The sequence below is a fragment of the Genypterus blacodes genome, unplaced genomic scaffold, assembly GCF_046128005.1.
Source record: "Genypterus blacodes isolate CSIRO-AG114 ecotype Tasmania unplaced genomic scaffold, CSIRO-AGI_Gbla_v1 ptg000036l_1, whole genome shotgun sequence".
NCBI classification, from domain to species: domain Eukaryota; kingdom Metazoa; phylum Chordata; class Actinopteri; order Ophidiiformes; family Ophidiidae; genus Genypterus; species Genypterus blacodes.
In genome coordinates, this window is record NW_027466849.1 from 1,660,144 (window position 1) to 1,684,416 (window position 24,273).

The window sequence follows — 24,273 nt, forward strand, 5'->3', positions numbered from 1 at the left end:
TTTGGCTGATCATGATAATGCAGTATTGATCCTAGCATTCTGTCCATCTTGAGGCATGTGCCACGGTTTCATTTGTGTATTTTAACCAAATAAACACACCCATTCACACACCCAAACACTCCCAGGCCCATAGGCCCATAGTCAGGCATATTTGCAACAACATTAGAAAGTTGTTAATTAAAACAAAATTAGACTTTAATGGAATTTAATTAAAACACATTGTTATCTGTTAAACATGATATCAGTGCCCATTTTACCTCCACCTCTCCACCACCACCAGTTTCTCTATTTTTATCTTTAAAATAGTTCTGCATTTGTTCCAATATATACCTTCAAGTTCATTTACTCTAGGTTCCAAGTACAACTTTGTAGAGGAATTAAAGTTTATTTTGTTGATTTGAGGTCCATTAAGCTTCTGGGTGTAATACTGTAGTTTAGTGTCATTTGAGCAATCTATCTGTAAGATTAATATTCAAAAATGACACTGCACAACATAAAATCCATCCAGGTTGCTCGCATATGCAGTATAAAAAGGTGTTAGATTATTCTTGAAACACCAATTAGTTGTCTCTGTTGTCAAAAATCCAGAGACTACATTGTGAAAATAAATGTTACAAATATGATAATTATTTCAAAGGTGTAAATAGATGTCCCCTTTATGGTATTAAATGCAGCTTCATTGACCAAACACGCTGATAATTTTTTTTTTAATGTGCAACTTACCATGAGTTAGTGAGTTACCATTATGCCTTTTGCTTTTTAGCAGGAGCACAGGAGATAGCATGCACACCAGATGATATAGGACAGTAGGACAGTAGAGAACAAGAGAATAGTAAGAGAAAGAGAATCATCTGCTGTGCCCTCTCCTGTACCTATACTAAGACTGATCTAAGCTTAAACTAACTAAGCAATCACTCTCCTGCAAAAAGAGACTGTTTTCACATCCTGTTCATCAGCAGTTAGTGACATTCACGTGTCACGTAAAAAGGTGTGTTTCTTACCTGGATTTAGTTTGCCTCTTTAAGGAGTGTGGTTTCTTATTCCAAAGAAAAAACAAGGATGTTCTTTGTGTCCAAAAAGATGAATTAATACCAATATAAATACATTGAGTCACGCAAGTCTAAAGGTGCAATAAATTGGGCCATTATACAGTCATTATCTAATCATATAGTGTAACATAAAACAGTATCATTCTGTGAAGGTTTAATTTACATTTGATACAGAACATCAGAGCAGAGCAAAGCAAACTGATTGCGAAGATGAGAAGCGTCCTAACAATGATGATACTATGGGAAAGTAGCTGCTTGCACAACAACTTGGTGCAGCTTCATTCATTAAAACCACACATGTGAAAGGTCAAAGCACATTCTGAAATCAGTGAAACGTGTCATTTTCACTGAGGGGACCACTGCTAGTTAATATTTAGTCAGCCGCTTTCCATTTTCGATCACTGAGCCTCACATACATGCCTATAGTCTGTGTGCTGACTTCACTAATTATGCAGTTGTGGCAAACACTTGATTCTAGAACACTGGACATTTGTTTAGACTTATTATTCACATTGACTGTGCCAGTAATGCTATATTTGCATATATTATGTGTGGAGGGTGTGTTTTTAGTGACTTCCGGGTTCGTTGTTGGTGTGTGGTCTTGAGGAGTTAAAGCTAATAAACGGAGAGTTTTCTTCAACCAAGCTTGGATTATTTCATGTACCTGCACTGCCCAATCTCACATTAGTGACCCCTTTTTACTCGCGGACAATTCCAGAGTTAATGAGCATGGCTAGCAACGCTGTTTCCGTTAGTTATCCAAGTTTTGGGAAAGAAATTCGACTGGTTCGCGCAAGCTGAGTCTCAATTCACCCGTACCCTAATCTCCAGTTTACTCTTCAAAGTTTGAAAACATTTATCTGTTTTGACTTTCAAAGCATATTCCATTTCAGATATATAAATGTATTTATTTTAACCATATTAGTATTTAATCAGAATACAAAAATTTTAGATCTGAACCTATAAATATGCTGTGTAATATTCATCATCATCATCAATGATTCCCACCAGCTAGACACTTTCAACCCTTTGGAGATCTGAAGCCAACAAATCACAGGCTTGAATTCCATACAGCAAACCGGACCTGACGCATGATGTGAGGATCTTCATATGGGTGAATAGATATATTTCCCTGTCAGTCAAGCAGCGTTTCAACTCGTCCCACTTCTTGAAAGCTGATGAAATTCTCAAATGCAGCGCTGCTGATGACTTTGCAGTATTAGTTATAATGTGGCCAAGGAACCAAAATTCTCTAACTTTCTTGATTCAAGGATCCCTGAGCCATGATTGATTCGTCAACCTTAAACGACATGGTCTCTGTCTTACTATAAGACATCTGTAGCCCAAATCTAGTAAATATTTTGTTGTCATATATATATAACTTAACTCTTCCTTACTATTCAAGAATATAATCACGTTGTTGACGTATAGTAACTCAGTTACTCTTCTTTGACCTGCTGCGGGGGCTCTTCTATGGAGTTCACAAGGTGATACCTCATTTGGTATTTGGAACTCGACCAGAACACTGTCGGTGAACTTTTTCAGCAGTTCATGTCTTGCGCACTGCATAACAAAGTCCATATAGATATTGAAAATCGGTGGTCTCTCGAAACCCCCTTGTCGACATCCTGAAAATGTCTCAAAATATTGACGAGTACCCTTTATGCATGCTTTTGTGCCTGTGTACACTGCCCTCAATGTTCAAACAAGTTTGGAGCATCGGAGTCGAATCTCAAGCACACGGAACATAGCATCGCGCGGCACCCAATCATATGCCGCTTTCAGGTCGATGAAGCATATTTACAACGGTCCTTTCACAAAATATGCTGTGTATGGAAAACAAAAGACACAAACAACTTGAAAAATGATTTAAAATGAATTATTTCATTATAAATCACAAAGATGTTATCGGTAACACTTTAAACTCCTTTGAGAGTAACAAGCTCCGACAACTACTGTGTGTTTGTCATTGCTGCAGAGCAGGTAGAATGATTCCCATGTAGGCTCCAAAGCCCACTCTGTATTCATCTCCTTCACAGTAACCTGGGTACATCAAACTAAATAAAAACACATGGCTAATAAATAGGACAGGTGATTAGCCAGTGATAAATTACAATCATACCAATATATTTTATGAAATTCTAAGGAAATGTTCTTGGTCAAATTTGACTGAAATACAAAGACATTTAGATCGACAGATATGTTATCACTGTAATGTTCACTGTGTTGATTTTAGACAAAAAACAGCCTGAAATGCGTATGAGAAGAAAAGTGACTCCACAGTGTCATGAGGAAGTGGCGAGTTAATACTTTTAAAACAGTTTTTGAAAATAGAGAGAGTTGAATGAGAGACATCAGCCTGCTGCACTGCATGATAGACATTTTACACTAAGAGAGTAAGATGCCATCACTAGCTAGATGCAGAAACAACACTTTGATCCACAGAAAAGTATTACATCAGCGTTTAGTCCAGGGCGTGTATGCGCAAGGTGCAAAATAGAATAAGAAATTCACATTTCTTTTGTGTGTAGAATCTATAATTCCTCTCTGATATCCTAAATCGACTATGGCACCTGTTTTTACATTGAAAGAAAGATCAAATTTCAGCGTTGCCCAAATACATTTATTTTATTTATTTTGAAAAACATAGCTTATATAACATGCAAAACCTTCACATTGGTAGAAATGTTTGAAAATGGAGACTATTTGAGCATCTGCCCTGTGGTGTAGGGTGGAGTGCCGACCTGTGATGGTAACTTCATCTCCATCCTGCAGGAAGGTTCTACTTTGCCATTCCCCCAAGTCAATGTTCTTAGATCCCAGCCATTTTGACCGACTCAACACAAACTCTGTGATACCCAGCCCTGCACACAAACCTAACACACAGAGATCTCTCAAACTGGGGCTCCGTCCTACTTGTGCAAACACACACACTCAAACACACTCAGACACACTCAGACACACATGCACTCAGCAGTCCTCCAACTGTCCCTACAGTGCTACTGCCTTTGGGCAAAATGATAAAAGACAATTTAACGAGCATGCTGGAATAAGGAAGCAAAGGACTCTGGGGAAAAAGTGAACAGAGACACAAGCAACGTTTTTCTGGAGCCTTTTGAAAGGACCCGGCGTGAGGGATGCGTCTCTGTGTATCACATCGCCTTTTGTAAGTGAAAGCTAAACCACATACTCCCTGATAACCACCATGCTCTCTCTAATGCCACTCATCATTTGTTGCCATTTCTGTTTATTAACGTTTTTTACTCAGCGTAGGTTTGACTCTTTTTTTTGGTGATAGATAGATAGATAGATAGATAGGTAGATAGATAGATAGATAGGTAGAAATATATATATATATATATATAACCACCAACCAAGTCCAATTATTCTGGGCCACAGTTGATGCTCGGCCCATCCCAGGCCTTTAAATGAAACGGCAGTAACAGCATTTGGCCAGGGAATGGAGCTCTAAAACCTCTTATCCACACAGGCGGGCTTTGGCCCAGAGGGAGTAGAAGAAGACTGCTGATGAATAATAACTGATGCACTATTAAGACACCATGTGCGTGCGTGCGTGCGTGCGTGCGTGCGTGCGTGCGTGTTTCGTCTGCCTGTCCATCCACTTTTTCACTTCATGGTTCACTGAAATGACATAAAATAAGACAGCTACAGACATACATATCTTTCCTTATCTTATTTTTGTCTTTTCTTATGTATAATTTATGCTCAGTTAGTCCAAAAAGCAACAGGGAAATCTTTTTAAAAAAACAAATTAGAACAATATTAGAACATATCTTAAGCAAAAAGTAAGAATCAAAATACATAAATTAAATTGGGAATCAAAATATTAATGTTTGAAATACATAATAAAAAAGTTACGTTTATGAAATACTTTTATAATATAATCATAACAAGACAACGCCAAAACATCCGTTCCAGGAGCTGTTCACGTGATCCTTATTGACCAATGGCATAAACTATTTTAGACTCCTCTACTGTCAGTGGTTGTTTGGCAGGAAGTACATTCGAATGTGTTTGAATCGCCCTATTAACCAACCACCGTCGCCGAGCCAATCAGCGACGAGCTTTGCAGAAAGCACCAGTTTAAAATCAGCGTTTGTTTTCGGGCAGACAGAAGCGAGTTAAGACCGAGGCGCTCCCAGAGTCGTACCTAGTGAAAATTCGACCAACCGTTGAGACTGTATTGTTTTTTGGTAAGTCGGCTATACGCTACAACAACGCCATGTAATGACTGTAATAGAAGTAATGAATGTAATAGCATAATGATAGTGTGTGACGTTTATAGACAACATGGCTAGCTAACCTTAGCTAGCAGGTAGCTGACTTTGCTAAGCTAACTGACATTTCTTTTCGTATTGTCCAATTGAAATCTGTGTCATCCAGCTCGAAACAGCCGTGTCGTTCAAAACTTCGACAACATGACGACACAAACGCATGGCAATATTGTACACACGCTTTGTTTGTTTTATGTTCCATATTCAATCATGAATCCATCCTCAAACTCTTCCTCATTTATTTTCTAAGAATCCATCACGTTGACATTACATGACTGTCTGGTCTCACATTTCTGCTTTACACAGAAATAAGTGATCTGCACTCGCCACCATGGGGGATGATAGTGAGTGGATGAAGTTACCAGTCGACCAGAAATGTGAACATAAGGTATAACAACACAAGCCACACACACACACACACACACACATACACACACCAGCTGGAGAATAGCTGCTCATAAAGGAGTTTCATTGAAGGTCATCAACTAAAATTCTATAGTTTCATGGATCTAGATCACTCACACACAGCTGTGCTTTGCTCCAGGTGTGGAAAGCTCGGCTAACGGGTTATGAGGAGGCGCTGAAGCTCTTTCAAAGGATCGACGATGAGAAGAGTCCAGAGTGGGGGAAGTTCCTGGGCCTAATCAAGAAGTTTGTGACGGAGTCCAATGCAGTTGCCCAGCTGAAGGGCCTGGAAGCTGCCCTGGCTTTTATAGCGAAGGCTCACATAGCAACCAGGTACAACACACAGGAGCAGATAAGTGCATGTCTATCATTTGGTCTCGCTGTGATGCCATGACTCACTTTTGTCTTCTTTGCAGGACGGCGGGGGAGGTAGTGAGCGGCGTGGTGTCCAAAGTGTTTAACCAGCCCAAAGCTCGGGCCAAGGAGCTGGGCTCTGACATCTGCCTCACGTACATCGAGATAGAGAAGGCAGATGCTGTGCAGGAGGAGCTCATCAAGGGCCTCGACAACAAGAACCCGAAGATCGTTTTGGCCTGTGTGGAAACGATACGCAGAGCGCTCAGGTGAGGCTGGATTTGAATCAAACACGCTGCATGCTTTGTGCTTACCAGTCAGATTTGCTGCTTGGCTCTTCCGACTTACGCCTCTGTCTTCTTCCCTCCAGTGAGTTTGGATCAAAGACTGTAACTCTAAAGCCCCTGGTCAAAGTTCTGCCAAAACTGTTTGAGTCCAGAGAGAAAGCTGTGAGAGATGAAGCAAAGCTGCTGGCCGTGGAGGTCTACAGATGGATCAGAGACGCTCTACGGCCTTCGCTCCAGAACATCAACACTGTGCAGGTCAGCAAGCCATCATGGCTGTTAATAAGTGCTGCAGTTGGCAACTGTTACTGGAGTCATTTCAGTTTGTCAGATATGCTGACAATACGCATGAAGTGTGAAATTAAAGTACAACAAAGAAGAACGCTGCAATTTTTCAGTTGGAACATAATGTCAAAATTATCAATGAACCGTTTATTTCACTCTGAATAATCATTGTATTGTAATCACAGATGTCTGCGGCGGCTGGGTGTTCGTAGATCTGAGGGTGCTCATTCATATTTTCATTGATTCATTACCCTTGTGGTGGGGGCAGCAGTAGCTCAGTCCATAGGGATTCAGCTTGGGAACCGAAGGGTCGCCGGTTTGAGTCCCATATGGACCAAGTTAGTAGGCTGGTAGCTGGTGAGTTGCCAGTTTGCCTCCAGGGCACTGCCGAGGTGCCCCTGAGCAAGGCACCGAACCCCCAACTGCTCTATGGGCGCCATAAATGGCTGTCCTGCACCCCCTCTGTAATGCATGTGTGTGTGATATGAGGGGGTACAAGATAAATTTCAATTGTGTGTTGGAAGTCGCTTTGGATAAAAGCGTCTGCTTAATGACTGTAAATTTAAAATTTCAGGGTCAAGAAAATAAATGACTCGTATTGCGTTTTCAGTTGTCACAATCTTGCATCACTCAGACTCACGCCTGTGTGTCTCAGCACTTAAATCATGATGTTCTTCCGCCGGGCCTTGGATTAAAGCCATAAACTTGGGTATGTACTATTATTAAAGTACGTGTGTGCTTGCAGTTGAAGGAGCTGGAGGAAGAGTGGGCCAAAGTGCCACCAGGAGCTCCCAGGCAGGCTCGCTTTCTTCGCTCCCAGCAGGATCTGCGCACTAAATTCGAGCAGCAGCAGCAACAACAGGCAGCATCTGAGGCAGAGTCGACGGACGGTAAGCAGCTCAGTCTGCCAGTGGATACCGGAATGTTTCACACCTGAGCTGAGATGAATCACAAAATCGTATTGTTCCTCTAGAGCCAGAGGAGTCGGCGCCACAGGTGGACCCCTACGAGCTCCTGGATCCAGTTGAAATCCTCGCCAAACTGCCCAAAGACTTCTACGAGAAAATTGTAAACTTTGCTTGGTTTTTCAATAAGTTAAACTGTTTTTTGCTTTTTAGTTTAAAACCTTAAAAATGTGTTTTTGGTTTTCAAATCCAGGAAGCAAAGAAATGGCAGGAGAGGAAAGAAGCATTGGACGCACTGGAAGCACTGACCAAAAATCCAAAATTGGAAGCGGGAGACTATGGGGATTTAGTGCGAGCGTTGAAAAAGGTGCCGTAGCTGAACTCATCTGCTGTACATTTCAAAATCGACCCTGCTGATGTCGGTAGTGTAACATAAACTAATGTCGGTTTAGGTGATTGGTAAAGACACAAACGTCATGTTGGTCTCCCTGGCGTCCAAATGCCTGGCTGCACTGGCATCGGGGCTGAGGAAGAAGTTTGGGATGTACGCCGGCCAGGTAAGCTCCTCCCACAAGTTCTACAGCCATTTCATCATTATTCTCCGACTTATTGGAAATTGAAACGTTTACAATTTTCTTTTCAAGGTGGTGCCGACTATTTTGGAGAAATTTAAGGAAAAGAAGGCCCAGGTGGTTCAGGCTCTCCAAGAAGCCATCGACGCCGTGTTCCTGACTGTGAGTCTGAGGAAGTAGATGTACAGCTTCCCTTAGAACATCTGATTTACAACCATATCAAAGCCTAGTCAAACCTACTCAGCATTTGATCAGCGGTTTTATACCAGGGTTTGCGTTTGCACCTTAGACTACTCTCCAAAGCCTGAGTGAGGACGTTCTGGCTGTGATGGACAACAAAAATCCCTCCATAAAGCAGCAGGCCTCATTGTTCTTGGCCAGGAGTATTCGTCTCTGCCTACCATCAGCCCTGCCAAAGTCACTGGTCAAACCCATCTGCACTGCAGCGTTAAAGGTTTGTTCATTCCTCATCTGCACCCGCTGGCGTCTTTCTCCAATTTGGTTCCTCGTAGCCGAAGGAGTTATGGTGCAGTACGTTCATTTCAGAAGGGTGCTTGAAATTGAGTGCTTTCTCCTGATCTGTGTGGTGTTTCCTTCTTTCGGATAGCAAGTGAACGATTCTTCTCCTGAAGTGCGAGATGCTGCTTTTGAAGTTCTGGCGAGCGCCATGAAGGTCGTTGGAGAGAAGGCCGTCAACCCTCTCCTGGCTGATCTCGACAAGGCCAAGCTTGATAAGGTGAGCTGATGTTTTGACTTAACAAGACTTTGGACAGTTACGTTGCAATCAAGGCTGCAGCTCTTACTCTTAAAGCTGTGAGCCATTTTTCTGTCAAATGCCATTTTCATACAATGTCAGGGCTTTTACTTGATCATATGAGTTTTCACATGATGTGACATTTAAATTCATCCTACACTTGTCCAGGTGTGTTGCAAAATGTCATTTTTGATATTGAAGTCTATAGCCATGCGTATTTGAGTTTTTAGGGGCAGGTTTTGCTGTTTGTCCCTGGTTTGAACGTTCTAGAGTGCATCTTGAATCACATGCTACCCTTAACTCTCAAATGGCTGTTCCAAAAAAAGTCTGGCATTTACTCTTGAGTAACTGCTGTAAGGTGGACAAGTGCAAGACGTTTTTATTTTAACTTGCTGCTTGTTTACCTGCTATAACAAGACTGCATTCCATCATTGCCAAGCACCAAAACTCCACATCCAAGAGATTTTTATCCCGCGACTTCTCGATGAACCTGCATTGCTTCCTCTTCGTGTGAATGTTTGATCTCTGCTCCCTCTCTCATATTGTTTCCTCAGATAAAGGAAAGCGCAGACAAGCTTGAACTAACAGGAAAGAAGGGTGGAACTGAAAAGGAAAAAGCTTCAAATCTGCAGCCAGCGCAGGAAGCTTCAGCCAAACCCCCGGGGCCTCACAAGCAGGCTCCTGTGAAGGTGTGGAGTCTGTACTTGCTACTGTATCACTGAGATAAGAAGTGAATATTTGTCAAATTTTTACAGACGTTGAAGCAGTTATTTGTCTTCAGTAATTGATCAGCAGACTTTATTGATCAAATCTTTATTAATGAAGACGGTGATGGTTTGACTTCAATGAACGTCCCGTCGTTTTAAAATCATTCATATCATCAGCTGCTTACTGTGAGTGATGTTATTGGCGTGCCTTGAGATAAATGATACAATTTCATGTCAGGTGGCTGGACCTCCAAAGAAAACAAAGCCTACAAACCCTGGAGGCAAACAAGATGGAGGGAAGAGCAAAAAACCAGCCGAGACCAAAAACCTGGTGGAAACGGAGCTCTCTGTGAGTGAGAAGAGGTGGCTTAAAACATGTGCTCCAGGATTGATGTGGAATAACCTGGCACTTATAGAATTTATGTATCCGTCATCAGATGGAGGCTTGTGAAGAGAAGGCGGCTGCTGTCCTCCCTGCTCTGTGTGTCCAGCAGCTTGACAGTGCAAACTGGAAGGAGAGGCTGGCCAGCATGGAGGAGTTCCTCAAGGTCTGCAGCCGAATGATGCACTAATTCATTCGTTACTGTTTACATACTTGTCTTTGATGCGGTTAGGCTGCGTCAACATCAAACTTCACGACTAAACCTGAAGACATTTGTATATAGTGCATGAGGAAGTTGGATGTTGCCTCATACAAAATGGTCAAATGCAATCTTTAACTTGCGTTTGTTCAGTATTCAAAATAAACCTAAATTCACTGATGTCTGTTTTGATCTTCTGGTTGTGCCATGTTCTTGTGTAGGCAGTGGAGCAGATCGACAGCAGTGTGATGCCCTGCCAGGCTCTGGTCCGAATGCTAGCCAAAAAACCAGGCTGGAAAGAGACCAACTTTCAGGTACGTGCTCATTTATTCATTTCCCGCAGAGTCTTTAATGATCAAATCGCCAATTGCTGTATTAATCACTTGCTTTTTTAATCCTCAGTGATTGATCATGTAGACATATGAAACGCTTTCATTTACTAGCCTTTCCAAATAAAGATTCTAATGAACTGCTTTTGTGTTTTTCTGTTACCATGAATTGAATTCTGTGGAGCCAGTTGGCTGTTGGATAAACGTAATCAGTAATCTTGCTGTTTGTTACTTCTGATGGCCATCTGTCTGTCTGAACTTTTGATGTTTTGCAGGCTAGATGCTTTATGAAAGGAGTTAATAATTTATCAATCGAGATAAATGCTGCAGATGTAATTTGAAAGATCTCTCTTTTACAACCCCAATTGTAGGTGATGCAGTTAAAGATGCAGGTGGTGGCTGCAGTGGCCCAGGGGGGTCAGTTTTCCAAAACCTCTGCGTCTGCAGTCCTGGATGCTCTGGTAGACAAAGTGGGAGATGTGAAGTGTGGCGCGAAGGCCAAGGACGCCCTGACTGCTATTGGGGAAGCCTGCTCTCTACCGTGGACTGCTGAGCAGGTTATAGGAGAACCTATTATATTATATTCTGCTTCTGAAATTCTGTTTTAATTCTGTATTTAATTCTGTATTTCTTCTGCTCTCAGGTTGTTTCAATGGCCTTTACACAAAAGAATCCAAAGAATCAAGCTGAAACTCTGAGCTGGTTGGCGAACGCCATCAAGGAATTTGGTTTTGCAGGGTAAGCTTGCAGTGTTACTCGACCCGTTTAAGTCTGAGCAGAATACAGCTGACAGTCTCTGTCATCACGGATTCAATCAAGCCATCTCCCTTCTGCTTCCAGAATAAATGTGAAGGCTTTCATCAACCATGTCAAGACTGCTTTGGCGGCTACAAATCCTGTGAGTGTTGCATCTCCACTCACTTCAGCTTGCCTGCTTTGTTCTGCGTAGATGTGTTTGTCTGTTTCTATTATGGAAACGTCAGTAATCCTGAAAGGCTTTCTGTTGCACTGATAAAGTATTTAGGGGTTTGGGAATTGTCAAACGTTAAAACAATGTGTTGCACACATTATTCTCTGCTGAATTTAGTTGTCTCTCTCTGTGCAGGCTGTGCGAACAGCAGCCATTTGCCTGCTAGGAGTCATGTATCTCTATATGGGAGCTCCACTCCGGATGTTCTTTGAAGATGGGAAGGCAGCTTTGCTGTCACAGATAGATGCTGAGTTTCAGAAGGTAGCAGTTTGACCCACACACCACACAGTTTGGCCCACCAAAAAATGTATACCATCACTTGATAGTCACAGATTTCCTGAATAAATAAGTATACTACATGTTCCTCTATCTATTTATTCTCTTGGTGACATTTTACCTGTGCTGACCTCAGATACAGGGTCAGACTCCTCCTGCTCAGACCAGAGGTGTGAAGAAGAGGTCAGAGGAGCAGGAAAACAGAGGGGAGGTAGAAGAACAGGAGGAGGCAGGTTCCATGGACGTGGTTGATCTAGTGCCCCGAACAGACATCAGGTCTCAAATCTTTTTACTCTGGTCCATATAATCATATCGTCGATTTTTTGTTCAGAAATTGTTTACATTCATGGGCATTGAGATAATTGTGTTTTGGTGCAGATTTATTCTAACCTACTCCTATGTGTATTCATGCAGTGCAAAGATCACAGTGGAGATGGTGTCCAAACTCGGAGATAAAAACTGGAAGATCCGTAAAGAGGGTTTGGATGAGATGGCAGCAGTTGTCTCTGAAGCTAAATTTATCAAGTCCACTGTCGGAGAGCTGCCCACCGCACTAAAGGCTCGACTCGGAGACTCCAACAAGATCCTGGTTTGTAGCTTAAATTGGCACTGAAGGCTTTTCAAACAATCTCATTTAAACCCCTTATTTCGGACTGAAAACAAAGTTGAAAGTATCCATCCTTTTAAAGGTGTGCCCTTTAAGGTGTGCCATGTGCCCTCTGCATTTACAAACGGCATGTATGTTCAACAGAATTTCATGGGTAAAATGTTGACGCTTGGCTGCTTTTGCACATTCTAGGTCCAGCAGACACTGTCCATTCTCCAGCAACTGGCGACAGCCATGGGTCCTGGCCTCAGACTGCATATCAAGACTCTGGGCATACCTGTCATCACAGTCCTAGGAGATGGCAAGGTACTGGAGGGTGGAGCTGTGCTTTTATTGTAGCTGGACTGTTGGCTGCATTCATAACTGTTATCTGCATTCATATCTGTTATCTGACTGCATTTCCCCTCAATCGTTCCTCCTCAGAACACAGTTCGTGCTGCAGCGCTGGCCACGCTGACGGCCTGGGTGGAGCAGACTGGTATGAAGGAGTGGCTGGAGGGAGAGGAGTTATGTGAGGAGCTGAAGAAGGAAAACCCCTTACTCAGACAGGAGGTGTGACTCTTCTTTGTCTAGTGTCGCCTCAGCTAAGGAGGTGTTTAACCCATTTGTATGCAGGAAACAAATTTGAAGGAACGTTTTCTGTAGATTACTGTGACTGTAGAACTGTCTTTTGAGGGTGCCACAATCACAGTGTACACATCAGCTCTCCACCGATTTCTGACAACGCTGATTTTGTCACTTTTGCCAAACCAGTTAATTTTCCTGATCATCTAATTTTTTAAAACACATTTCACAGATATTTCTATATCCTTAACAGAAATCCAGTCATTTGCTTGTAATATATTTTGCTAATAATTTAGGGCATGGCTTATTTTAAATTAATTACTTAAACCATCAAACATTTGCAACAGATCATGATACATTTGATGGCATTTTACCAGAGGGTGGCATTACAACAACATGATCCCCATTGTCTCGAGAGTATCTCTTGGCCATAACTGCATATTAAGATGCAGTTCTGGATCTAGAAATGCATTAAACGTAAAGAAAACATTTCTATTCTGATGAAATGATGAGCTTGGACTCCCCCTCCCACGCTGCACAAGGCTTTTTTATTTTTATTTTTGGGTCATCACTCGTGTGTATTGGGTACTTCCCAAAATCCGGCCCGGAACTTGGGAATCTGACTCCCAAGATCTGCCGGTCAGCTGAAGTGACTGGCAGATCTTGGGAATCTGATTCCCAAGATCTGCCGGTCAGCTGAAGTGACTGGCAGATTGCAGCGCAAATTTCGAAGCATGCACCCAGCCCCCCTCCAACAAAAGCTTTATTTGATAATTATGTATGGCCACTGAGGGTTGATGGCAACATAAAAATGGCCCACGATAGGAAAAAGGTTCCCCCGACCCAATTTATCCCTTTAGGCTCCGTTTGCCCTCATGCATAAAGCCTCTTTCTGTCCCGTTCTAGCTGCTGGGCTGGCTCACGGAGCGTCTAAGCTCTTTGCAGGCGGTCCCCTCTGACCTGCAGCTGTGTGTGACTCCACTATACGCCTGCCTGGAAGACCGCAATGCAGATATAAGGAAGAAGGCCCAGGGTGCTTTGCCTATTTTCATGACTCACCTGGGCTTTGATAAAATGAACAAGGCGGCAGCAAAACTGCAGGTAAGCAGCATGGACCAGCTGAAAGGCATTTATCTGCATTGACAAAGAATCTTGGTCTATAGTCTGTCCCTTATGAAAGCTAAATCAGCTTTATTTTTTGAGTAATATACATCAGATACACAAACTGAAAAACTATGTTGGTGTTTGACATATACTTAAACTGATCTGTGTCAACATCAAAATGATCACAGCGGCTCACCATCTGAGAGAGAATCTCCAAGGACACCTCTGACCTGCATTCCAAAAAAGTTCCTAAATACATTTTAGGGCTATGTGGCCTGAATTTACACACTACATATCCACATTCATTCTAAATCGAGCAAGGAGTGAGACATCGGTTTCTAATGCAGGTCAGAAATGTCCTTTCAGACGCTCCCACAGAACTGATGGACAGAGTCCTTCAAAAATTAGAACAAATTCCCCCTGACAAAATTGCAGACTGCTACTTTAAGCCTGTGAATCCAATCTGAGGAGACCAGTCATACATTTAGCATAACATTTATAAAAACCAAATGCTTCCATGGAATTATGGTGGCATTTTATCAAACCAACAGCATAATGGCCATCAATTACAGCTGAGTCATGCCAGCTTGCTGGGGATTTAATTTTTTTTTTACATAACATGCTGTTTTTCCACCGACTGCAGCCTGTATCTAAAGACCAAGTGGTAGCTCTGCTGGAAAAGGCGAGAGCCATCATGCCAGCCAAACCTACTGCTCCTGCTAAAGCTGCTCCTGCTAAAGCTGCTGCTGCCGCCACAGCTCCTCCTGCCAAACCTCCTGCAGGTGAGTCAAAATACCCTCTGCCAGGCAGGAATTTTCTATTTCTCCCTGTTGGCATTTAACTGTGAAAGAGAACATTGGCTCTCATTGGTAGATCACTGGTGAAGCTTCAAAGTCACGTCTTAATCCTCTCTGTCCCACTGCAGCACCGAAGCAAGCAGTGGCGGTCACTGAGAGCTGTGAAACCACAGAGGAAACTTATGACGCTAAACCTGCAAAAGCAGGCACACAGAAAGGACAAGTGAGTTCATGATCATGGTTCGTCAAGGAATTTTAAGATGCAGTAGTTGTTTGACCTCTTTAGTTTGTTCTACCACGAGAAACGGTAGACGAAAGCAGCTGTGACTTTGTTTTGGGCAGCAAAGGTGGCAGGAGCTGAATTCCAACTCCAGTAGTAGCTCCAGTGTTGAGAAAGAGGCCTGTTTCACTAAATTCTCCTCATCCAAAAAGACAAAAACCAGAGAATTCCTACAACCATGATAAACGCACATTTATGAACACACTCGCACTTGTTATTCGAGTCTGTATACCGTTTCGCCTTCACTCTGCGGGTGAATCTTTCTGACACTGCCAGGCTTGTTAATGAGTGAGAAGCACAGGGTTGTTCCTTTTTCTGAATTTCACCTGGTTGCTAAACAGAACTATGTGCTTGCTTTAAATAGCCAGTCTGGAGCCCATTTTTATAGTCCTATTATGATTTTACTCGTATGTCAGCGATGGGCTCTCCATTTGCTTTGATTTCAGTGATCTGTTCTTTACTTGTAGGCGCCAACAGCTAAAAAACCACCCGCAAAGGCCAAAGCTGAGGAGGACAAGTCGGGTCCACTGTTCGTCCTTGTGCCCAACAGGAAAGAGCTTCGCATCAAAGAGGAGAAAAGCTTGAAGGTGAGTGCGATGGTTCAATCAGTGCAATCAGCAAGGACACAATGTTAAGGTGTAACAGTTCACAAACCAAACAGAAGTTTTTGTTGCGTTTACCTATGTGGTTTTATGGGCAAAAAGAAATGTGCAGTTGCTTGTTTGTCAGTAGTCTTATTTGCAGCTGATGTTTGTAAGATGTGTTTTTTGTTCCAAACGCATTCATCTCAGGTGCTGAAGTGGAACTTCGCGTCACCCCGTGATGAATACATTGAGCAGCTGAAGACTCAGATGGCCCCCTGCGTCGCAAAGTGGCTGCAGGAGGAACTCTTCCACGCTGACTTCCAGCGTCACATTAAAGCCATTGGTGCCATGATAGAGGTACGCTGTTTTATTAATTCATTTTTTACATGACGTAATCACTGAGGGCAACAGCAGGGTGTGAGAGTGATGAGTTGCACTGATCAGTTGGGGTGTTGGCTGCAGTGGCGTCAACGCCTCAATCTGACCCAACCTGAGGACACACAAATGTGCACAGGGGCCATCTGACTCCACCCTTCAGTCATATCACAGTTCAGATGAAACGGCTCTAAACACTTTTTACCATTCTGAAGATGAATTCCTTTCTGTGTGTGTGTGTGTGTGTGTGTGTGTGTGTGTGTGTGTGTGTGTGTGTGTGTGTGTGTGTGTGTGTGTGTGTGTGTGTGTGTGTGTGTGTGTGTGTGTGTGTGTGTGTGTGTGTGTGTGTGTGTGTGTGTGTGTGTGTGTGTGTGTGTGTGTGTGTGTGTGTGTGTGTGTGTGTGTGTGTGTGTGTGTGTGTGTGTGTGTGTGTGTGTGTGTGTGTGTGTGTGTGTGTGTGTGTGTGTGTGTGTGTGTGTGTGTGTGTGTGTGTGTGTGTGTGTGTGTGTGTGTGTGTGTGTGTGTGTGTGTGTGTGTGTGTGTGTGTGTGTGTGTGTGTGTGTGTGTGTGTGTGTGTGTGTGTGTGTGTGTGTGTGTGTGTGTGTGTGTGTGTGTGTGTGTGTGTGTGTGTGTGTGTGTGTGTGTGCTAGTCCTAAATCTGGTATCGGCTGAGATGAAAATCTATTTTCTACTACAACAAATGGCAATCATCTTTTATTGATGACAAAACTTTTATCGGCTCAATACTGCAGATTTCAGCAATGTTTGAATGGAAACTTAAAAAATCAAACAGCCAAAATACATTATATTGAGACTGATAATGGATGAATATGCAAAGAATCAATAAAATATTTACTGCAATTTCTTTTCACACATTTGTCAACACAGATTCAGGTGTCTGTAAAAAGCCAGTATTGGACCATCAAAATGTTGACCAGTTGTAATAGTGTGCCTCAGAATATAATGAATGGAAATGAGCTTTAACCTTTTTCTGATTGGATTACAGAAATTATTTTTATGCTAATTTATTATATCTGTTTGACTTGTGCAGAACCTGAATGCAGAGAAGGATGCTGTGATTTCTTGCCTGGATTTAATTCTCAAGTGGTTCACAGTGCGTTTCTTCGACACAAACACCAGCGTGCTGATGAAATGTCTGGAGTTTGTCAAGCTCCTCTTCCACATGCTCAGCAACCAAGACTATCAGCTCAGTGACCTGGAGGCTAACGCCTTCATTCCTTTCCTCATCCTGAAGGTGGGTTGTTGCATGGACATGTGCTTACTATATATTGATGATTAGTTCCTTTTGTGGAATTTAAGATTAATGTTCGAGGAGAATAAGCAACAGAAACTTCTTCACATCTCAACTCTAGAGCTGGGCGTTTTGACTTTCAGGGTTTTTTCTAATTCCTTTCCTGCTTTTCTTTCCTTTCCTGTCTTTGCACTTTGCAGAAAATACCTTGCAAACAGTAGTTTGAGTAGTTTGTATTGGCTGCTCTGTGGATAATTGCACCTTCACCCATGCACCACACATTACAGTTAGATTCCTAAATTATGAATATTTGTCTGGCGTGGAAGTGAGAAGAGAGTTCAGACTTTGAAATAATCATAACACATGTGCATTTTGAAAATCAGAGTGTATGCATTCAGAGTTCTTATAATGGAAACATGTTCAAGGCATCAAAGATTCAACAGTAAAATCATACTGCCACATAAGCTCAAACTTTGGTGCTTTGCATCGGAGACACTCACCTGGCATATAGATTGTTACTGATAAATAATTCAAAACTGCTACCACCACCAACACACAAGTCTAGCTGAACGTTTCAGAGTCGCTGGGGTGTGACGATGATGAGTTGCACTGTTTTGACGGGTCCAAGATTGCAGTGGCAAAGTGGACTCGTCCTGACAATCTGTGGTGACACCAAGTGTGCACAGGGGCCATCTGAGTCACCCCTCACCTGGCAGAAACACAATGATTCACGGCATAAAGAGGTTTTCTCCTGCCTGTCCCCTCGTCTTTAAAATTGTGTTTTCTGTTCTCTTCCCCTCCTGGCTTGAAGATGGGAGAGCCAAAGGATGGTGTGAGGAAGGATGTGCGAACCATCATGGGAATCCTGTGCAAAGTTTACCCAGCCAGCAAAATTTTCCCCTTTTTAATGGAAGGCACCAAGTCAAAAAATTCCAAACAGAGAGCGGGTGAGGATAGAGAGCATAATTGATTTCTTGTCTTGTGTACAAGTTTGTTACTGGATTATGTTTGTTCCATCAAATGCCCAAAAATATACTGTTTGTCTACGGATTTGTGATGTGTGAAGTTCAACATCTGATGTCAGCGGCTGCGGTGTTTCAGGATTTTGTGTCCGCATGCCAACTTACACATGTGCTAGCTTCTCGGGGACATGTGATTAAAAACAATGAGAAAAAGTCTATTGTAATAAATCAAAAGTACCTGAAGTAATCACTGAGGGCAGCAGGGTGTGAGAGTGATGAGTTGCGCTGATCAATTGAGGTGTTGGCTGCAGTGGCGTCAACGCCTCAATCTGACCCAACCTGATGACACCAAATGTGCACAGGGGCCATCTGACTCCACCCTTCACTCCTATCAGAGTGTCTCTGCAAAGAGGCCCTTAAAGAAGTAGATTGACGGGGAACCTGGTCGTCTTCTCGTCCCAGGTTTCCCCTCTGGCTCTGTGGTTCAAAGTGACCTCTCACTGAAAGGCCCAGATCTCCACAAGCTTTACTTTTTGTCATCGCCTGAATGTGAACAATTCTCTTCCCTTTTGATGTTTCCTGACTTCTTCTTTTTCTTCAGAGTGTTTGGAGGAGCTGGGCTGTCTGGTCACGCTGTGTGGCATGTCTGTCTGCCAGCCAACGGCCTCCAAAGCGATGAAGGAGATCGCTGTGCACATTGGCGACAGAGACACATCAGTCCGCAATGCGGCTCTCAACACCATAGTGGTGGCCTATAACGTGTGTGGAGAGCAGGTCTACAAACTCATTGGCAATGTACGCAGCTCTCTTTACAAGTTTAAGCAACATCTTTACTTATTTGACAATTAAATGGAACTTTAATAGCCCTTTTGATCTTGTACAAAATCCTCCGTAAAAGCAATCAGTGTAGGCAAGTGCCCTGGTGGCTCTCCAAAGGAAAAGTTCATTTTCTGCCTGCCTGAGCACCACAGTCTTGCCTGTGTGATCAGACGAGCCGTGGTCTCGTGTCAACACTCACACTAATACCAGCATTTTGTCCCCAGCTGTCAGAGAAGGATATGAGCATGCTGGAGGAGAGGATCAAGCGTTCGTCCAAGGCAACGGCTCCAGCTGCTCCTCCCCAGCCCAACGCCAGCCTGCTGCAGAAACACCCCCCCGCTGAACACGCACCGTCAAAGCTCAGGTACGCACCTGAATCATGCACAGTGACCGATGGATTTGCTTATTTCTTCACGCATTCAATGGATTCAAATGCGTGTATTCTAATATTTTTGGTTTCCGGAACAAATCGAGTTTTTTTTTTTTTTTTTTGCAATTACTGAGTTTGTAACAGTTGGCCAGCTGCTGGTAATGAGATTTCTCGAGCAAAATCCATCATTTCTCGAACACCGCATCATGTAGAAGTGCACAGCAAGCAAAATTTTACAATAATGCATTTAAGTCAGCAGTTCACATGTCTGGGCCTGAAGTGCCACAGCAATGCTCAGTTTCCATCTCTCCCTGCGCTCGACCCTCAGCAGAACAACCAGCCATTCAAGATCTACATTATTAATATTCAGGAATGTTGAGTATACTTGAATACTGAATGTCACCCAGTCCATTTCATAACTATTCGACAATTATTATTCAACAAAAGTACAGAATTGTTTGCTGCAGAATGTACATCAGACTTTATTTGCCAAGGACATGACTGTGAGGAGTTTACCTTAACTATAACAGATGCAACCACAAGAGGACGACACAGTATCATAGCAGCTAGAATTCACTTGAAGTCGAACAATTCCATAATGTACAAACGTAGTAACACTTTTTGAAGAAGATGCGTCTAGAATTATCAATAGTGGTGGACAAATGTTCAAGTCCAACATTGAAATATGTATGTAAGCTTTTGCAGACTTTCTTCCTCTGCGTCTTATAATTGTGGGCTGCATCAGCTATAAAATCAAGCAGATCATTTTTGACGCTGCTCGGCTACTGTTTGACCGTGGGCTCCTAATCTTCAGTTTTTATTTACTTTGTATTCTCACTTTTAACAACTTCCCTGAAACGGTGCCGTGGTCACCGGTGACCTATTTAAAATGCATATCTGTGCACGGGTAAACACAAACTGCACATACAAGCAGATTTCTTCTTTCGTTTTTCACATTGTCCTGATTACGACTTCAACTTAATCATAAGCTCTAAGTTTATTATGATCTCTTTACGTCTTCTTGTTCTCTTCCCCTTCTTTTATCCCTGCAGACAGCTCCGTGCCCAGAAAGCTCTGGCTGCTCAACCCCAACAACCGCAACAGAAAGATCACCTGCCGCAGCCATCTGTGGTCAAACAGGAGTTTAGCCTGGACCTGGACGTGGTGGAGACGCAGTTCCCTGATTATGAGCTCCCTGAACTGGTGGAGCATGACCTGGATGGCTTGGACTTTGAATCTCTCCCAGTACCGAAGTAAAAACATAAATCAAATGAACGTTTATGACCTTGAATGAAAATATTTGACTTGAAATGATCTTAAAACAAAATGATTTTGTTGTACGCAGCAGTACACGCAGACTTCCTGCCTTTGATCTTGAACCAACTCCCACAACATCCCTCATCCTGGTCATATCAAACATTGCATCTTCAGACCCAAACACCTGCAGGCAGGCCCTGGCGCAGGTAAGGGTATCGGCACGCTTTCTGTTCATTCTACGCTGATTTCCATCCAAATTTCAAATGCTTCTGAAATTTCAACATGTTTTTTTTGTGAGGGTGGGGGGGGTATACCTCAGCAACTCCTTCCTTCTGAATTTCCCCTCTTTGGGGTGAATTAAGGATTGTTCTTCTTCTCTTCTCACTGTACAGATGGATGAGGTGTTTCAGAAGCACAGTCAGTCGGACCTGATGGTGAAGAGCACCAACCAGTTCCTCATCACCAGTGTGATGCAGCTGCGCCTCATCCACAGCACGCATATGTCTAACCGAAGCATTTCTCAGGACGAAATCTCCAATCTCTACAGCTGTATCATCGGCAGCATAATTACTGTAAGCAAAGTTTAGTGTGAAGCCGATTTTGATCAAAGAATCTAGATTAGTTTGCAGTCTTGGCGAACTAGTTTGGAAGGGATTTTCCTCCAGTGGTGGTTTGTCTTGCATCGCTGCGGGGGTCTCGCTCTGACTATCTGCTTGTTCTCCTATGTGTTTTTCGCACTGCCTTACGGCTTTTAATGTGCTGTTGCGAGAATTTTTAGTTATCAGTCCAAATGCAGCGTGATGCGTTCTGTGGTTGTTGCTCTTTGACATGGGGGCAACGCAGCACTTGGATCTGTAAAATGAGGACGCATTAACATAGTTTTGGTGTCTGGTATTTTCTTATCTTCCACATCAGTGCAGTGCTGCCTACTTGTCTGCCTCCCTGTGATCCTGCGCTGCTCTTTACCTGTGATTTTATTTTAGTTTGTTACTCTTTGGCATCTCATGAATAATTGCGGCAAGCTACTTGGAGCCTTCACCTTAAAGGCCCCTTGGTGTGCTTAAAATAACCCAGGTCGCACACACGGGGTGGCATAACTTGACGGGCACTTTGTTTGATGTGTGCTGAAGCCTTGAGGTGCTTGTGCTGTATTTCTGTCTCAATGGAAGCTCTGCAGATATCGGTGGGTAAGCCTTACATGAGAAGCGGCAGCGTTTGGTTTGCACGGACAAAGGGTAGAAGAGGGAAATGTGGGCTGCTGGAAATTAAGATCGCAGTACAATGGGCACATTCATACTTGCTAAACCAGGTCTATACCTCGTCTCTTAAGCTGCTGTGCTTCCTCTGCAGATGCTGGACATTGACGTTCTAGCTCGAGAAGTTTCCTCAGGTGTGCTGAAGGATCTCGTGGACTCTATGCTGACAGTGATGTTGGACCCCAGGGTGCAGGAGCTGCGTAATGGACAACAGATCATCAGTGTGGTTAATATACTCTTGGGAAGACTCTTCACGAAACCAGAGCAGGCCAACTTATTCAGGTGTGCGAGCAGAACGCCTGTATTTTACCATTTAACACTAAAAGGACTTTTTGTTTAAAAAGCACATTTCTGTCTCTGTCCTCTGTAGTGCTTTGCTGTCGCTGCTCCAAGACGTTCTGTCCTCCTCTGTGTCTTCAAAGTTCTCTGAACTTGTCATGAAGGTAATGCAGATCTCCTAATTTAATGGATATGCAATTATAAAAAAAAAAATATGGTTGTAAATGTCTGAAATTAGTCAATCTTGAGCTTGTTTGAAGACAGATTTAAAACAATACATATGAAAATTGATAAATTCTCAGATCTGGAACTCAAGACCTTCAGAAAGAAGCTCACCTGAGTTGTGAACAGAAAATTACAGCTTAATCAAACAGTAGTTTGCTCATGCTTATACTTGGAATTTAAACTTTGTCTTCTCAGTGCTTGTGGAGGATGATCAGGTACCTGCCTGACACCATCGGCAGTCTGAACCTGGACCGGATCCTCCTGGAGATGCACAGATTTATGAAGGTTTTCCCCAGAGCGAGACTAAACAAGCTACCTGACGACTTGGCGCTCCGCACCCTCCGGATGTTGGTGTACACACTGTGCCGCCTCACAGGGCCAAAGGTCACCCAGCTTATACTTTGCTTTGTTATTTTTCAATGTGACGAAGGAAATTGCGATTTATCTTTAGACTGAACATGTTTTTCACTTGGTGCTAAGTGAAATGGTTAGAACATCTTAATTTTAGATCTGTTGTGTACAATTCCATACAAATCAGAATGCATATGAAAGGCTGAATAGTTAAGATCAATACATTTACATCAGCAACAGCAGAGGACAGTTTCAGTGCCACTCATCTTGCGGTGTACAGTGCTCGTCTAAACATCGTTCCCTCCAGCTTTTCTCCCAAATGTCCATTTAATCCTTTGTGCACCAAGTACCACAGAAGAAGCAGAACATGCGCTTTTACTTCTCGTTTTTCTGGCACTTAAAGAACCTGTGTGTTTTAGATCCTGGATCACCTCAGACTGGTGGAGGATAGAAATGAGTCTGAGCTGGAGGCTTATCTGAAGAAAGTCTTACAATCACCAGCAGCCAAAATGGACCTTGGAACTTGGAAAAGGAGGTAGGAAAACACACACACACCCGTACTCACCATTGCTAACCTCACATTGGAGCAACTTCCTCTCATCATCCTGAGCCACAGAAAAAAACCCATCAGAAATTGTCACGCAACATGTCTGATTATTGGTTCCTGTTCAGAAATGTTTCCTGTTCAAAGACTGTCAAACCAATCAACCAATACAAAGCAACACAACACTGTCACCACAGCAGTGTTTCTTCAATTGTAGTTTTAAATAAATATACTACATTTATTCACCTGCAGCAGTGCAAGTAACTTTAACATTGCTGATAGAGGTTATTGATCATTGGAAAGAATAACACCAGAGTGAAGATCAAACCAGCAGAGCAGAGAAGCTCCAAAGCACTGCTCGGGGCCACACAGGCTTCTGTGATGGCATGTCAACATCATCGTTGCCATAGTTACAACACAATTGTTGAAGCGTCAGTCAGTGAAACTCGAGCTGCTATCAACTCCTGAGCCTGAGCTGTTTTTGAAACCGAGTCACACATGGAGACTGACGGAGACGCAAGGGGACATGTCTCCTGACTGACTGACATGGAGAGACTGAATAAGCATCTGAAGAGATTTGCTTATGCATCTCTTTTCAATAAGATTCCAAATTTGGAAGCCTATCAATAAGAAATGCATAGTGTGATGGTTATTCCATGTTCCTTATTTTCCACATGGAATGTAGCAACCCTAAAGCCCCGCAATCAGTTCAGCATGTGGAACGTTATTTGCTTTATTTTCTCAGCATGCAGACAGCCCCGCCGCCGCCAAGCTGTCCCACCTCCTCCAGCAGAGCCCCGGCGCTCACAGAGCCCCGGCAGAGCCAACCTCTGACTATGGATGGATGCTAACGAGAGATAAAGTTTTATGTGTGTGTGTAT

General features: G+C 43.0%; 1 protein-coding gene and 3 non-coding genes across 5 annotated transcripts; all 4 read left to right on the forward strand.

The window, feature by feature from the left end:
• Positions 1–5,154: 5,154 nt before the first annotated feature.
• On the forward strand, positions 5,155–24,270 carry LOC142996130 (cytoskeleton-associated protein 5-like). Of its 2 annotated transcripts, none has more exons than XM_076147024.1 (41): positions 5,155–5,263; positions 5,651–5,732; positions 5,889–6,082; positions 6,166–6,372; positions 6,474–6,645; positions 7,418–7,562; positions 7,646–7,740; positions 7,831–7,944; positions 8,030–8,134; positions 8,222–8,311; positions 8,439–8,603; positions 8,757–8,885; positions 9,458–9,592; positions 9,849–9,959; positions 10,048–10,158; positions 10,413–10,505; positions 10,892–11,077; positions 11,164–11,258; positions 11,361–11,418; positions 11,626–11,751; positions 11,903–12,042; positions 12,181–12,355; positions 12,566–12,679; positions 12,797–12,925; positions 13,844–14,038; positions 14,685–14,823; positions 14,967–15,061; positions 15,586–15,705; positions 15,910–16,059; positions 17,129–17,332; positions 18,141–18,276; positions 18,893–19,086; positions 19,335–19,474; positions 20,533–20,733; positions 20,826–20,943; positions 21,130–21,309; positions 22,088–22,275; positions 22,364–22,436; positions 22,693–22,881; positions 23,268–23,383; positions 24,138–24,270. In XM_076147024.1, exons 2-41 carry the CDS (start codon positions 5,676–5,678, stop codon positions 24,241–24,243), a joined length of 5,490 nt encoding a protein of 1,829 aa, XP_076003139.1. In that variant the 5' UTR covers positions 5,155–5,263; positions 5,651–5,675; the 3' UTR covers positions 24,244–24,270. The 2 variants fall into 2 exon arrangements, with proteins under 2 accessions (XP_076003139.1, XP_076003140.1); XM_076147025.1 differs by having other exon boundaries at positions 20,829–20,943.
• On the forward strand, positions 16,119–16,233 carry LOC142996148 (small nucleolar RNA SNORD67). Its single transcript, XR_012961731.1, has one exon. It is a non-coding gene; the product is annotated as a small nucleolar RNA SNORD67 (small nucleolar RNA).
• On the forward strand, positions 17,919–18,032 carry LOC142996150 (small nucleolar RNA SNORD67). Its single transcript, XR_012961733.1, has one exon. It is a non-coding gene; the product is annotated as a small nucleolar RNA SNORD67 (small nucleolar RNA).
• LOC142996149 (small nucleolar RNA SNORD67) lies at positions 18,557–18,670 on the forward strand. Its single transcript, XR_012961732.1, has one exon. It is a non-coding gene; the product is annotated as a small nucleolar RNA SNORD67 (small nucleolar RNA).
• Positions 24,271–24,273: the final 3 nt, after the last annotated feature.

Excerpts from the sequence above, each read along its gene's own strand:
- LOC142996130 (XM_076147024.1), top strand. The coding sequence starts at position 5,676 with ATGGGGGATGATAGTGAGTGGATGAAGTTACCAGTCGACCAGAAATGT. Across the intron at positions 8,135-8,221 it reads TTGGGATGTACGCCGGCCAG|GTGGTGCCGACTATTTTGGA; the intron begins GTAAGCTCCTCC and ends TTTCTTTTCAAG. Across the intron at positions 22,882-23,267 it reads GCCGCCTCACAGGGCCAAAG|ATCCTGGATCACCTCAGACT; the intron begins GTCACCCAGCTT and ends TGTGTGTTTTAG.